This window comes from Ambystoma mexicanum, chromosome 3p (genome assembly GCF_040938575.1).
Source record: "Ambystoma mexicanum isolate Mex_15411 chromosome 3p, UKY_AmexF1_1, whole genome shotgun sequence".
Classification (NCBI taxonomy): domain Eukaryota; kingdom Metazoa; phylum Chordata; class Amphibia; order Caudata; family Ambystomatidae; genus Ambystoma; species Ambystoma mexicanum.
In genome coordinates, this window is record NC_090925.1 from 896,241,924 (window position 1) to 896,258,383 (window position 16,460).

The 16,460-nt window shown below is 46.1% G+C and overlaps 1 protein-coding gene across 1 annotated transcript; it reads left to right on the plus strand.

Moving 5' to 3' along the window:
• The first annotated feature begins 13,598 nt into the window (after positions 1 to 13,598).
• On the plus strand, positions 13,599 to 14,537 carry LOC138579641 (olfactory receptor 4E2-like). Its single transcript, XM_069649893.1, has one exon. The coding sequence runs from the start codon at positions 13,599 to 13,601 to the stop codon at positions 14,535 to 14,537; it is 939 nt and encodes a 312-aa protein (XP_069505994.1).
• The last annotated feature ends 1,923 nt before the right edge of the window (positions 14,538 to 16,460 follow it).

The window sequence follows — 16,460 nt, forward strand, 5'->3', positions numbered from 1 at the left end:
AGGTACGCATATACCAAGTGAATATGCAGATTTTGCCGATGTGTTTGACAAAGGTCAGGCAGAACAGCTTCCTCCACATAGGCAATATGATTGTCCAAGTGAATTAATTCCTGGAGCTAAAATCCCTACTGGTCGAGTTTATTCTTTGACTCTCAAAGAAGATGCTGTCTTGAAAGAATATATCGATAAAGCTCTGGATAGGGGATTCATACGGCCATCTCAATCACCGGCTGCTTCTCCTTTATTCTTTGTTCCAAAGAAGGAAGGAGACCTAAGGCCTTGCATTGATTACAGGGCTATTAATGACATCACCATAAAGAATCAGTATCCTTTACCTTTGATTAATGTCCTGTTAGACCAATTAGGAACTTCCAAGTACTTCTCTAAATTGGATTTGCGCGGCGCTTACAATTTGGTTCGCATTCGTGAAGGAGACGAATGGAAGACCGCTTTTAAGACGTGGTACGGCCTTTACGAAAATTTAGTGATGCCTTTTGGTCTTTGTAACGCGCCAGCCACGTTTCAGTTCTTCATGAACGATATCTTCAAAGATATGATGGATCAATTCGTGGTGATTTACTTGGATGACATTTTGATATATTCATCATCCTTTCCAGAACATGTTAAACATGTCTCAGCTGTCTTACAAAGACTTAGAGAGAATAAAGTTTTTGTTAAAGCCGAGAAATGTGTTTTTCATACACAAGAAGTGGAATTTCTGGGTTATGACATTACCAATCATGGTGTTCGAATGAGTCATTCTAAAGTGAAAGCTATATTGAATTGGCCTATCCCACAAAATGTCAAGACACTACAGTCATTTCTAGGATTTGCGAATTTCTATCGCAGATTTATTCGTTCCTTTTCCAAAACAGTGGCCCCATTGACAGCTTTAACTAGCTCTAAAATTCCATTCTGTTGGAACCAAAATGCCCAAGCTTCCTTTGAGAAGTTAAAAGAAGCATTTACAACCGCACCTGTACTTCAGCATCCTGATCCGGATGGTCAGTTTATCATTGAAGCAGACGCATCCAGTGTCGCTACAGGAGCAGTACTCTCGCAGGTTTGTGCAGAAACTAAGGAGGAGCATCCAGTTGCTTTCTTTTCACGTAAACGTACCCCTTATGAACAGAACTATACTGTCACTGAGCGTGAATTACTTGCAATCAAAGATGCTTTCCGAGAGTGGAGACATCATCTTCTTGGGGCCAAACATCAGGTGATAGTGTATTCCGATCATAGAAACCTTCAGTCGTTTAAAACTATGAAATGTCTCACAGCTAGACAGGCCAGATGGCATGTGTTCTTTGCTCAATACGATTTTCAAATTACTTATCGCCCTGCCAGACAACATGTCAAATCTGATGCTTTGTCTCGTATCGGTGAAGAGGTGAAAGAAGAATCATCGGTACAAAACAAGCTGTTGGCAGATCATGTGATATGTAGTTGTTCGGCACAACCGTCTCTAAAAAACGTATTACAGGAGTGGGTGAAACTAAATCCACAATTGATCCAAGAATTGAACATTGATTTATACAATGGTTTGCCTTTTAAAAAAGGAGTACTCTATCTACCAACTGATACCATTCAGAAAAAAGCCCTCAGTTGGGGTCATGATTCTTTGATTGCCGCCCATCCTGGACAGAAGAAGACTCTAGAGCTATTGAAAAGATGGTGTTGGTGGCCGTCTATAACACAAGATGTTATAAATTATGTTTCAACATGTTCAGTATGCAGTCAATGCAAGAATACTCCTGGCAAACGAGTGGGGTTACTCCAGTCTCTACCAGTTCCCAAAAAACCATGGGACATGATATCAATGGATTTTGTGGTTGAACTTCCAAGAAATAAAGGCTACGATACCATATGGGTGGTAGTGGACTACTTTACAAAATTGGCGCTTTTCATCCCCTGTATTGGTGTACCAACTGCTGCTGGTCTGGCTGATCTATTCATCCCGCATATATTCCGGTTTTTTGGTCTACCTTCAGTGATCATCACTGACAGGGGATCACAATTTGCGTCATGTTTTTGGAAGGCACTAAATTCGGCCTTATTAATTGATGACAGGTTGTCTAGTGCTTATCACCCTCAAACGGATGGACAGACTGAGAGAGTCAATAGCACTATGGAACAATATCTGCGATGTTTGTGCTTGCAGTTTAAGTCAGATTGGCTCAATGTGTTGCCAGCAGCAGAGTTCGCCTATAACAATTCCTATCATAGTGCTATAGGTACTTCACCTTTCTATGCCTTGTATGGGCAACACCCACGTTCCATTCCTTTTGACTGCAGTTTGTCTTTGGACACTCCTGCAGCAGGACGTACTTTTAGGGATCTTAAAAGTCTACAGAAAAAAGTTGAGCAGCAATTGGAACAAGCTAAAAAACGAGACAAGTACTATGCCGACGCTCATAGAATTCCTGCACCTGTCTACAAAGCAGGAATGAAGGTATGGCTGTCCACAAAAAACTTGAGAATACCCGGCAAAAGGAAATTGTTGCCTAAATACATTGGGCCATATGAAATTCTCCAAGTTATAAATCCGGCTGCTGTCCGTTTAGCTTTGCCACAACGGTGGCGAGTGCATCCCGTTTTCCACGTATCGCTAATCAAACCGTGTTCGGATGCTACTAGATTACCTGTACGGCCTGTTGCTATTCCAGTGAAAGGGTCTGACGAATATGAAGTGCATGACATTCTGGACATGAGGTTGCGGTCTGGAAAACCATTTTATCTGGTAGATTGGAAAGGTTATGGTCCCGAGGATAGATCCTGGGAACCTCTGTCGAACATTCATGCTCCTGCTTTATTAAGGCGATTCCACTCGAAAAGGGGAGAAGCTGCTCCTTTGGGGGGTGGCACTGTCATGCCTGCCGGACATACCCCTGGACCAGGAACAACTTCTCCATACAAGATGAGTTACGCCCACAGAACCAGTAGACCTTTTTACTCAAAATGGAGGTTGTTCGATACATTGCCCGGAAAACGACGTCTGCATTTTTCACGTCGTTAATTTTCACGTGATTTAGGTCAGTCACGTGTATCACGGCAGTGCGTACATAAGCAGCGTGGAAACTCCATTCGCTGCTTCTGATTAAGTCAATTTTGGCGTTTGTAGCTGAACCTCGCATTCCTGTCAGCAAACTTCTTTGGCCTAATTTGAGCTTGTTTTCCTCCACACGCTAATTCCTGGGTTGCGTGTATCTTGTTCGCGTGCCAAATCTCCACGCGGACGCTGTCTGCATGCGCGGCTGTCCTGAGCTGCGTGAATCCTGTTTGCGTGCCAAATCTACATGCGGACGCTGTCTGCAAGCGCGGCTGTCCTGAGCTGCGTGAATCCTGTTCGCGTGCCAAATCTACACGCGGACGCTGTCTGCAAGCGCGGCTGTCCTGAGCTGCGTGAATCTTGTTTGCGTGCCAAATCTCCACTCGGACGCTGTCTGCAAGCGCGGCTGTCCTGAGCTGCGTGAATCCTGTTCGCGTGCCAAATCTACACGCGGACGCTGTCTGCAAGCGCGGCTGTCCTGAGCTGCGTGAATCTTGTTTGCGTGCCAAATCTCCACTCGGACGCTGTCTGCAAGCGCGGCTGTCCTGAGCTGCGTGAATCCTGTTTGCGTGCCAAATCTACACGCGGACGCTGTCTGCAAGCGCGGCTGTCCTGAGCTGCGTGAATCCTGTTCGCGTGCCAAATCTACACGCGGACGCTGTCTGCAAGCGCGGCTGTCCTGAGCTGCGTGAATCTTGTTTGCGTGCCAAATCTCCACTCGGACGCTGTCTGCAAGCGCGGCTGTCCTGAGCTGCGTGAATCCTGTTCGCGTGCCAAATCTACACGCGGACGCTGTCTGCAAGCGCGGCTGTCCAGAGCTGCGTGAATCTTGTTCGCGTGCCAAATCTCCACGCGGACGCTGTCTGCAAGCGCGGCTGTCCTGAGCTGCGTGAATCCTGTTCGCGTGCCAAATCTACACACGGACGCTGTCTGCAAGCGCGGCTGTCCTGAGCTGCGTGAATCCTGTTCGCGTGCCAAAACTACACGCGGACGCTGTCTGCAAGCGCGGCTGTCCTGAGCTGCGTGAATCCTGTTCGCGTGCCAAATCTTCACGCGGAAACGCTGTCTACAGGCGCGGCTGGCTTGGCTGCGTGTATGCTGTCGCGTGCAATCCTGTACGTGTTTTTCTGAACTTCTTCGAACTTTTGGTACCTGTGACAATCAACAGGTGAGATTCTTATTTTGTTCTTTGTGGGAAAGGAAGTATTTCATGAACTATTGGAAAGGGAATGTGCACAGTACATTGGACGCTACCCTGTGGTGCACCAACCCGGTATCTAGCGAGAGCCTCGTGCCGTTCGGGATAAGTCTCCCTTACTAATCTTCCCCTTCCTTTGTCGTTTGTTCAACTCTTGGAACTCTTCAAGATATTGTCCTGGAATTCTTCAGTTTAGCCTTAAGGTCAGTGTTTGGATTAATCCCAATTCTGTGTTTCTTAGTATTTAATTTGGGACAGTGTCTTATGATACTTATCTATTTTAGGCTTACTTCCTGTACAATTCCCACGCCCTTTCCAGTGATCCATCTCTCTGCCTGTTTTATTCAGTCAGAGAGTTGTATCATTTGGAAGGTCTAATTTGACCTGCCTTCATTCAAGTCGTGTGAAGATAGGACCCGGGAAAGCCCTACCAAAGTGTATCCTTTTTTGGTTACTATATCCTTTTCAGTTGATACTTTGGTGATTTTATGACAAGTACACAAGAATGTCATCGATATATACGACAACACAAATGTCGATGAGTTCCCGAAAGACATCGTTCATGAAGTATTAGAAGGCAGCCGGTGCATTGCACAATCCGAAAGGCATCACCTGGTACTCGAATAGCCCATATTTGGTGCGGAAGGCAGTTTTACATTCATCGCCTTCCTTTATTCGCACCAGATGGTAGGCCCCCCGGAGATCTAACTTGGTGTATATGCAGGCATCCTTCACCTGGTCAAGGAGTTCAGGGATCAGAGGCAAAGGGTATCGGTTTTTAACAGTTATCTGGTTCAATGCGCGGTAGTCAATACAAGTTCTGAGGTCGCCTTCTTTTTTAGGCACGAAGAATAAAGCCGAGGATGCAGGAGCCTTAGACGGGCGAATAAAACCATTGGCTAGGTACTGATCTAGATATTGTCGTAAATGAAGATTCTCAGGTTCGGTAAGGGCATAGATCCTGCTGCAAGGGGGTTGTGCACCGGGCAATAGATCGATCTGGCAATCGTACGACCTGTGAGGCGGTAGAGTGTTGGCCTGTTCCTTTTGGAAGACGTCTTAAAATTCTTGGTATTCTGGCGGTATTTGCAAAATGACAGGGGTTACTGTAGCTAGGCCAATATTTGGATTTCTTGGATAACAGGTTTGTGCACAATCTGGAAAGGTTATGCTCTTTGCTCGCCAGTCATTTCGAGGATTATGTGTTTCCAACCAAGGGATTCCTAGAATTACTTGAAATTGCGGAGCCTTGATTACATCAAACACAATTGCCTCCCGATGTCCGTCTTGACCCAACAATGTCACTTCAGTAGTGGAGTGTGTTACCGGCCCAGAGGCGATTTCGGTTCCATCCACTGTGGTGATGACATCCTTACTGGTTTTAGGGCAAAGAGGGAGGTTGATCCTGGAAGCCAATTCACGATCCACATAGTTTCCTATAGCCCCACTATTGATGTATGCCTTAATGGCATGTAACCGCCCAGGCTGCTTCGGATTTACGAGGACCATTGGCATGATGAAATGCGAGGTCAGAGAGTTAGTTTTTAAGCTCGGCAAGCGGACCCCTACGCTTGTCGGGCGTGGCCGTTTCCCGACTCAGATTCCATCAGGTTCTTATCAGCGACTCCTACCGCCTTCTTAGACGGTTTTATAGGGCAATCTCGTAAAAAGTGTCCAGAAGCCCCACAATAAAGGCATAATTGCATTTGCCATCTTCGTTCACGCTCTTTTTGAGTTAAAGGTTCTTTAACCCCTCCAATTTGCATAGGTTCAGTAACATCGGCACCCTTGGGGTTAACATGGGTTTTGACCAAAACCCGGGTCTCAAACTTGGACCGATCTGCCTTTCTGTTTTGAAGCCTGTGATCTAATTGGACCACCAAGTCTATATATTCAGAGCAGTCTTGGGGTGGATTTACGACCTGGGCCAGGACATCCTTAAGTTCTCCATGTAGACCTCGATGGAATAACGTGATTCTTTTATCCTCCGGCCATCCAGTCTCCACAATTAACCTATTGAAGGTCGCGATATAGGCTAAGAGGTCCTGGTTACCCTGTCGTAGGGATAGAAGCTCGTTGTCCAGGGCCTGTCCCTGAGAATGCCGCGCAAACAGTCTTTCAATGCTTGTCTGGAAGGCTTGAAAGTTCCGAAGAATTGGGTCATCTTGAGTAACCAGTGGAACTGACCAATCCGCAGCACAGCCGCTGAGATATGATAGTACAAAAGCGACCTTGGTTTGGTCGTTAGGGAAGGCCCCAGGTCTGCAGAGGAAGTGCAATCGGCATTGATTCATGAATACGGCGAACCTTTTGGGGTCCCCGGCAAAACGTTCCGGTGGGGCCAGTGGCATATTTCCAGGTAGATTAATTTGCACGGGGTTATTAGAAACCACTGGGGCGTAATTACCCCCAGAACCTGGTAAAGGAGTTTGACCAGCCTGACCTTGTAATAGCTGTCTGGCAAGATCATCAGTTTGTTCTTTAGATACAATTAACTCTCTCCTGAGGGCATTCGTCTCCCGGCGAGCGGAATGAACTTCAGCCCGTAATTCCCCCAATAGCTGGGCCAGCTGGTCTGTCTCGGAAGTCTCCATAGCGCCCGGGTGGGAAATTGTAGGTAGGCTTCGCGTTCTGTAACACTCACCTGATTCCCACGGAGGTGCCGATCTGTTCTGGACTGCTATGACCTCTTCTAAGGTGATGCGCAGGACTCGGAAGACGGACTGGACCGGACCCCCAAACCTCGCCTGTCTGGCCAGTAGAAGAATCCTTCTGTAGATGGAAAAGGGGATTAACTGTCTGCTGGATAATGTGTCGGATTCCCCCCCTTCCCCCTCTCACACTCCTCGAACCCCCTCCGCGATTCCCCGTAGAGTCTCACCTTAGAGTCTGAAAGGACGAGCTCTCCATCCTGCTTCCGATGCAGGGGCGCGTTGATTTCCAGTTACTTCACTGGATCTCGGGTTTGGTGAGTATTCAACTCCGCTTGACTTTTCCAATATGAGGCCGTAAGTATTCAGTTGCAAAAGTTCAAGCCTTAATTGTCTGTTGTCCTTTTCTCTATTTCAGATGTAGGATGAAGAATCCGCGTAGAGGAATGGATTCGCCGAAGGTAACTCTGGTGAGTCTTTTTGATGGATGGTTCCCTTAGTGATCTTGCTTTCACCCACTAATGCGTGTGTCTTTTTCCCCTTAGGGGCCAGGGTACGGAAGTGCCAAAGAAGCGGCGCCGACCCGAGGTGAGGAAAGATTGTCCCAACAATAATCAGGGAAGTCTTAAGGTGGAAGAATCAGGCCTTCCTCAATCCGTTCCTTCGCTCACCTTTGTTTTGTCTCTTTTTCCCCTTAGGGGCTGGGGTACGGCAGTGCCAAAGAAGCAGCGCCGACTCGAGGTGTGGAAAGATTGTCCCAACAAAAATCAGGTAAGTCTTAAGGTGGAAGAATCAGGCCTTCCTCAATCTGTTCCTTCGCTCACCTTTGTTTTGTCTCTTTTTCTCCTTAGGCGCTGAAAGGCGACGGATGGTGCCAATGGTGGCTGAAGAGCCCGAGGGCGCCTCGTGAAGGTGAGTGGAACGCGGCGCTGCAGCGAGCGATGCGCTTCTAAAAAATAATGTCTTTTCTCAGGATCGTCGGAGTGATGGTTCCGGACCCCGGATGGAGGTAGGTAAAGCTCAATTATTCACCTTTCTCTCCTTTCCTTCCTTTTCAGGTGTTCGAGGTTGCAGGCGGGCGTGACTGGAGCCAGGATGCAGGAGCAGACACGGTGAGCGTCCAGTTGCTAGATGCAGAACAACGCAAAGCGTGAGCTGCTGTCTGGGCGTGGTTTAAAAAGCCCCCAAAGTAGTTCCAGGTAAGTATTTTTCCTCAGCCACGCCCGAGTGGTAAAATAGTCCCATACGTAAAATAGTCCCTTTCAGACCTCAAGGAGGTCTGGATCTAGCAGCATGGTCTGCATCAGGTAAGTCCATCCAAGCACTCCCATAAAGAGCCTGGCACCTATGGTGCCAGGACTGATGTCTTCTATGAGCCTGGCGCCAAAGGCGCCAGGACAATGTCCAAAGAGCCCCTATAAGGGGTTGCTGGGTCCCTCCCTGGGGACATGAGGTCTGCTTTCGGGGACGCTGGCCCTGAACTGGCTTCCCGGGAGTAGGCATCATGACACAGTCAGACACTGGTGCCTGGCCACTACGGTCTCGGCTCACCCTGCACATATTATTGTGCCGGGGCCGTGTTGGATAATTGAGAACGAGTGTGTGCAATTGCTCTCACTTATACAGGCTGATGTCATTCATTGCCCAAACACATTGTGTCTGTGCCCAGAAGTTTAGCTAATCATAGCTAAAGTTTGCCAGGGGATATTCTCATTCAGCCCTAATTGGTCTGTTTTCAGGCGGAAGACCCATTTCTGCTCTCTTTTTAGGAGAAAATTGGCCATGTCCCCACCTCTCCTCGGACAGGTCACTTTCCCTATTATTGTCCATGTGATTTCGTTGGCTTTATGTTTACTTAGTTTAAAGTGTTCCACCATTGGGGCATTTTCCCGTTCTGTTCTTATACACGACTGGTGCTCTTGTATGCGTTTTTTTATAGGTCTGGTGGTCATGTCTATGTATTTTTTATTGCATGGGCAGTTAATCATGTAGATGACGTTCGAAGTATTGCAGTTGGTCAGCGACTGTTGCCGCCATGGGGTCGATAGACCAAGGTCCAAGGTTTGAGATCTTTTTGTGAGGGAGCCAACGTTGCATTGTCCACATGGAGAGTGTCCAGATGCTGGTGTTGTCTCCCAAAGAGTGGTTTGGTTGGGAGCTGACTGAAGACCAATCGGACTACAACTACCAACACGGACAAATTAGATACCAGAGGAAGCCTTTTTGAGGACGTGGGGATGCCAGAGTCCATCCCTGGGGTCCCTTCCAACAGGATCTGTATGCGTACCCCATGTGGAGAACCTACAGGCCACGCAGACGGACCCAATGGAGGTAAAGGATAATTCAATCATCCCTCTTTTTAGTCTATCTGGCAAGAACTTTTCGATAGATGAACTCTCCATCCTAGCATGAGGACTGCCTTGTGAGCCCTCCAATTTCAACAATTGTTTCATCCTATAAACTGAAATAAATCAGTTCTTGAAATCTTACTACAGCGCCAACACCAGGACTGAGACTGAACATGACATAGGACTCATAATAAAATCAACCTTTAATCCCAATGACAACCAGGTACCCTGGGAGATCATCTCCTTTGAAAAATGTGTTCTTAAGGAGATGGCTACATTACAATCCAAGAAACACCAAATCAGACACAAGTTATCATTGAATAAGAAAGTGGGGCTCAAAACCTTAATTGTGAAACTGATCACTATAGCCCTCTCCAGGAATTTTTTTCTGTTTGACAGGGTTTCTTCCTTCCAATATGTGGGACTGCAATGGGGGCAGCTTCTGCCCCCAGGTTAGTAATTTTGCAAATGGCACTCTACAAAGAAACTCATGTGTTTGCCTGTGTCAATCCCTTCCGTCAGAAGATCAAGAAATGGAAGCAGTATATGGATGATATTATCTTTATTTGGCAAGAAGACCAAGACAGCCTAGAGGAATTTCACACTTGGCTGAATGAAAGGACCATGCACATACAGTACACTATGGGCCTCATCACGAGTTGGGCTGTAGCCCTTAAATCTGGCTGTCTTGGTATTACCTGCCGGATTTAAGGCCTAGCCCTATCATGAGTTGGGCGCTAAAGCGGCTGTTTTACCTCCAGCTTTCTTCTGGAGGTGAAAATCCCTGTTTTCGGCTGTATTACAGCCGGCTGTATTAGCCCGCAGTATTAGCACCAAAATTCCCCATTGGATACAATGGACCCAATCAGGAATGGGGATTTACCGTTAAGGCCCAACCCGTGATCTGGTGGTAATACCACCAGACCGGTCGGTGCTAGGGCTATTACAGTCAGCGGTATTACAGCCTGGAATACAGCCCAACTCGTGATGAGGCCCTATGTGCAGTAGCTCCACCTCCACCTCCATCCACTTCCTGGATCTAACTATGGCATCGAGGGTAAACTATACTGTACTCTTTATAAAAAGAGCACAGATAGAAACATGTTGTTGCATTTTGACTGCTATCACCCCAAGAACCTAAAAGAAAACATCCCATATGGACAGTACTTGTGGATTCACAGGAACTGTACACAACAAATGGATTACCAACATCATGCTGAAGACTTGGAAAGAAGATTTCGATCTAGAGGCTATCCAAAGAAGCTTCTTAAGAAATAAAAAGATCCAGATTTACGCCCAGAGAGAGAGCCTCTTGACACCAAAAAACAAGGATACTGACAGCACCACCCTTACCTGTGTAACTACCTTTGGTCCAGACATAAGTAGAATAAGATCTATAATTAAGACATTCTGGCGAACCAACATGCCAGGAGAACCACTGCCACGTATGGCACTCAAGAGATCCAAGAATTTGAAAGAGTGCCTCACTCACTCCAGGATGAAGAAGCAGGAAAATAGGAGCACCTTGTGAAACCTGAGAGAAATAACCCCTTTGGCAAATGTACTGTGTGCAAATTTACTGCCAAAATCAAAACCTTCAAGATAGGACAAAGGGACTGGCTTTTGAAACATTTTACGAGCTACAAGACAAGTAGAGTAATCTACGTAATTCAATGCCCTTGCGGGCGACGCTATGTGGGACAAGCCGCCCGTCCAATGAAGAAGGGGATTGGAGAACATTGCTCCAAAATCAGGTGTAGCGTACATAATGCACCCTTAGTTTCACATTAGATAGAATTGCAGCATGGACCAGATGACATCAGATGGTGGGTGTTAGATGTAGTGAACACTAACACCGGCGCGACCAATGCCCAAAGAAGCTTGGTAGATACACAAGCTGAAAAGCCAAACCACAGGACTCAATGATATGACACCCACGTTCACATACAATACAATCTTTATGCAACCATTACACATGCGGGCTCCATGAGGGCACTAGGTATTGCATCTACCTTCCGCCATTCTTTCGTCCTCCACATGTTCTATTGGCTTGATACAGGCAATTAGGGGCCCCTGGTATATTCCCCAGGTCTAATGGCCAGGGCCACAGGTTGCATCAATATTATCATTTTGATAATATGTTTCATTATCCTTTACATTCACCCACCTTATTTATTATTATCAAATTATTCCCACCCAGGGTACCGATTATGATATCCGCCTTTGCATAGCAACCCTTCGCATCGGCTCCCGCTAGCATTCACTTTATGGCACCTAAAGATACCCGTGATTCAGGTAAGCCGCTTTCCCTTCGAGGTTCCACCTTTATCAGTCACCCCCTGCCAATAAAAATACTGAAACTGGTCCTCCTCCCTTATTTTCTGCAGTGAGTGAACAATCACACACATGAACACTGAATTTCCACTCCACAAAGTAATACTTTTTAGGTAATATTTCGGTGGGTTTGCACAGTACATTTTTCAAAATATTTCATGGGGGGGGGGCAGGACCCCTTTGATGTGGTGTGGGCCGGCTCGCTGTGCTAGCTCGCAAATACACCCGGAGAAATTTACGCCCCACCACCTTTCGAAGACACCAGCCACCACTGTTAAAGGCGTATTATAAGGATATAACGAAAGGCTTTGTTTTACAGAGGAATTAGAGTTTTTCAAATCTACATTGTTCATGTTTAGAGTTTCATTTTTAATCCCCTTGAAACTTGCCATCAAAACCATTATGTGGCACACAGGGGTTGTTCGGCTAAGATGGGACACACTGACCAGATCATATAGTCTGGGGGCCTCGCAGCCCCAGATTTTGAAAAGTAACGTAATGCGACCCATGTGCAATATGCAGCCTACTTGTTCGATGTGGATGCCCCCCACCCGCATGTCAAGCTTGAGCAGCACACGCCCGATGCTTGGGACGTATCCTCATTGGTCCTTCTGACGCTATGGAGAGAACCTGGGATTGATGACCTGTCAGCGTGACAGCTTTAGCCTGGGGTAAGATATGGAAACAGCTAGATACCCCCCGCCCGTTTCATGGCGACCTTCCGCTATGGAACTTCCTCCCAACATTCCCTAGGCTAAGCAAGGGTGTGGTGCGTAAGTGGGCGACAGATGAATATACCACTCTGAAAGATGTCTATGATATGGGCCCCTTTATTGCCCTACACAATTTACAGGATCTCCCACAGATGCAACCCTCATGATGGCTGCAATATGCTGGGCTCCGCCGTGCGGTTAGGAGTGGTTGGTTGGGATTCCCTGTACTGCCCCCAAATTAACCATTACTCAGCCTTATCATGGAGGGAACTTCATCTCGCGGCTGTGTGGCCAGAATATACAACCTGTTGCCGATATGCGGCAACAAGCCATTAGTTAAGCTCTGCGACACCTGGACTAGAGATTTGGGTACAGACATCACTGATGAGACCTGGGAGGCTATGTGTTTACGGACTCGCACTGTCATTTAACTCCAGATTTCGTCTAATACTTCCTTCTACTTTTGTTTAAACTTCTACACAGGTTTCACTACACTCCCGCCAGACTGCATCTCTTCTGACCAACTCATTCTCGGACGAGGCGGGGTAAATTCATATGCTATGGAACTTCCTAATGCTGAGGGATTTTTGGGTTGGAGTTTGTGATACTATGTCTTCGATGTTGGATTGTATTATTGAACCTAACACTATGGCCTGCTTATTCCATCAATTTGAGTCACTCTGTCGAGGTTTCCACAGACTGGATAGCCTGCATATGCTGCTTGCCGTCCATTGTATATTGTTGCTGTGGTTAAAACCTGCTAGCCCGTCTGTAACACACTGGCTGCAGGCTTTGACATGGGCCTCTGATCAGGAAGAACTGTGGTCCTCGCTGCACCCGACATGTTGTAGGCCAGTCAACATTTGGCCTCCTTTCCGCAATTACTTTCTGTAATTGAATGGAAGTGAAACTGAATCTGAGGGCTCAATAGACTGTCCTTGATTTTCTTCTTTGTACCGATTGGAAATATTAGAATTTATGTTTTGGTTGCTGCCCATATTTCTTTTTGTTATATTCATTGCCACAACTGCAAACACACTTACTGGTGGGAATTATCACACTAATTAACACTGCTATACTTACTTCTTGTTGTAATGTGAATGTGCTTATAAAAAAAAAATTACAATTAAAATGTATCACTGGAGCAACAGAACATTTTGTTTTTTGAGTGGTTGCAAATGAGTACATGGACACACACATACTATCCCTAATTTGTTTTGCTGTTTCCATATTCATCTTTACTTGTATTTATATCTGTTTTCTTTCCTCCACAGTTTATCCTAATTTGAAATAAAATACAAAAACATGGGGAATGAAACAACTGTAGAAACATTCGTCCTTTTAAGTTTTTCCCACAACCCAAATCTGCAGATCGTCCTGTTTCTGGTGTTTTTGATGGTCTACATTCTGACGCTGCTTGGAAATCTACTCATCATTGTGACAGTGAAGACAGACTCGTCTCTCCACTCCCCCATGTACTTTTTCCTCGGCAACCTTTCCTTCACTGACCTGTGCTACCCATCTGTCACCGCCCCCAAGATGCTGGTGAACTTCCTATCCAAGCAAAAGAGCATTCCTTACAGCGGATGCATGTCCCAAATATTCTTCTTCCACTTCTTTGGCTGTGTGGAGATTTTTATTCTTACAGTGATGGCTTTTGATCGCTATGTGGCCATCTGCAATCCATTGCGTTACACGACTATCATGAGCAGGCGGGTCTGCAACCTGCTCGTTTTGGCTTGCTGGGTTGGGGGGGCAGTGCACTCCACAGCACTGGTGCTGTTGATGATGACCTTGCCCTTCTGTGGGCCTAATGAGATAGACCATTTTTTCTGCGACATCCCGCCCTTGCTCACCTTGGCCTGCACAGACACCTTTCTCAGTGGAGCCTTGATCATCTCCAACAGTGGACTCATCTCACTGGTTTGTTTTCTTATCCTAATAGTTTCCTACACATCCATCTTGCTTGCGGTAAGAAAACGCTCAGCTGAAGGGAAGCGCAAGGCCCTCTCTACATGTGGTGCCCACCTGACAGTTGTTACTATCTTTTTTGGGCCCTGTGTATTCATTTACATGAGGCCAGCCACCACATTTCCACTGGATAAGATTGTTTCAGTTTTCTATGCTCTTATTACTCCGATGCTTAACCCTATCATCTACACTTTGAGGAATGTAGAAGTGAAAATGGCCATGAAGAGATATGTAAGTAGGAGATTTTCTGAAGGACAAAAGGCATTACAATAATGATGATTGTCATGATGAAACACAACTTTATTCGGCAGTTTGAGCCATAAAAGCATGAAAGACTAAAATATACATCATAAAGACACATTACTAATTCAATTAAAACCTACAACCACATCATAAACTCATCAATCATCAGTCACAGTTAAGTTTACAAGATATGTGACAACTGTCAAATCCCAAGCATAATAATTTAGATTTGTGAAAACTAAAAGTAATACAAAATTAAGTTGCACTATTAACAGAAAGGAAAGACTTGATTATTTTTGTTCTTCTCAACCAAGCCGCAAGAACTTTGACAAATAAGAAATTGCGACCAAAACTTTAGAATTGGTGCAAAGCTCAAGCGCTGCTAACACTGTCCTCACATTCCTTAATCTAAACAGCGGGAGTAAGCAACAAGATCTAAGGTCATTGTAACTAATGCAAAAAAGCATAAGGTGCATAACAGTTTCATCGTTGGTACCACAAACTGAACAGACAGGACCACCGGGGAATCAGCCAAAATGACCGATATAAAATTACTGAATGCGTGATTTGGCCGAATTTCAGCCGTTCAAAAATTCCAAACGGCTGAAAAGTTCGACAAGTTCACGCATTTGGTGCTGGGGGCTGCATCACGCATTCGGTGCTGGTGGCTGCGAGGGTGTCCCCCACAGCCATCCAAAAAAAAAAAAAAGAAAGAAAGGACCCTGCGGCGCCGGTTCCCGATCACAGAAGTGAAAGGTAACAGGTGTCGCAGGGACACAGCGAGTCGGAAGCAGGGTAACTAGGGGGGTTGGGGTGGGGTTGTGTTGGGGGTGTTGGTAGGGGTGTCTTGAGTGTGTGTGTAGGAGTGTGGGCCAAGTCAGAAATGTTCAGGGGAGAAAAGATCAAAAGTTAGTTTGGAAAAATAATCTTCAGTCTTTTCTCCCTCAAACATTTCTACCTCAGTCTTTCAACCCCGATCCGACCAATGGTAGGCCTCCATTTTGCTGTATAAGATGCTACTTTCAGCGTATTTGTGCGTAGCTGTAAGTATAGTGAACGAGCCTACCCAGGGCTAACAATGTCAAGATATTCCTCAAAGCCATACACCGGCTTAGAGATCATATACAAACACCCGGTACTCAGTGCCATAGAGTCCTGCTTCATCCTGCCTATCAGTGCATCGTAAATGTTTCTCTTAGCAATCAACTTAAACCCTGGGGTTATGGTGTGTGGGTTCGCCCAGAGTGGAAACAAGCCCTATCTGGTAAGCTCCATATGGACAGATTTGAACCAGGGCCGTTAAGGTGCTCCATTCAAAGACAGAAAGTATGTTAGCGCTGATCGGTAGGGAGCTAAATGTTCGCTGGACCAAATTCTAATCCAGTCGAGTAAAGGTCTCATAGGCAGGACACTGGCAATTGTAGGGAGATAACACCCCCACTGGATGCTAGCCATTGGGGCCCCCTTTGATTGCATCAACACTTCCCTTAAAAAGTCATTCTCTGCAACACTAAGGGGAGCTGACCTCTGGTGCCCCGACAGTTCAGCGCCATAAGTGGCCGCAGGTGAAGCCTGGGCTCTATAGAGTTTCAATGCAGGGGAGACAGCTCTTCTGCCATGGGCATTAAAAAAAAAGCAGATTCCCCCCACCAATATTTATTCATTGTCACTGTGGCCTTGTGCTGATGATTCAACCATGATAGGTTCTCTGTGAACCTTATACCTAGATAATCGTACATGGCCACCTGTTCCAGTACTTGAACCTCACATACCATTCTCAAGGTATTTTTCTTGGCCAGCTTATGCCTAAATACCATGGTTTTAGTTTTATCGGTATTGATCACCACATTTAGGCTTTTACCTTTCCTAACAAAGATCTCAAAATTGTGCTTAAGGCCCATGGGTGAAGTGGACAAGATGACCGCATCGTCCGCAAAGAACAACGTGGGTAGC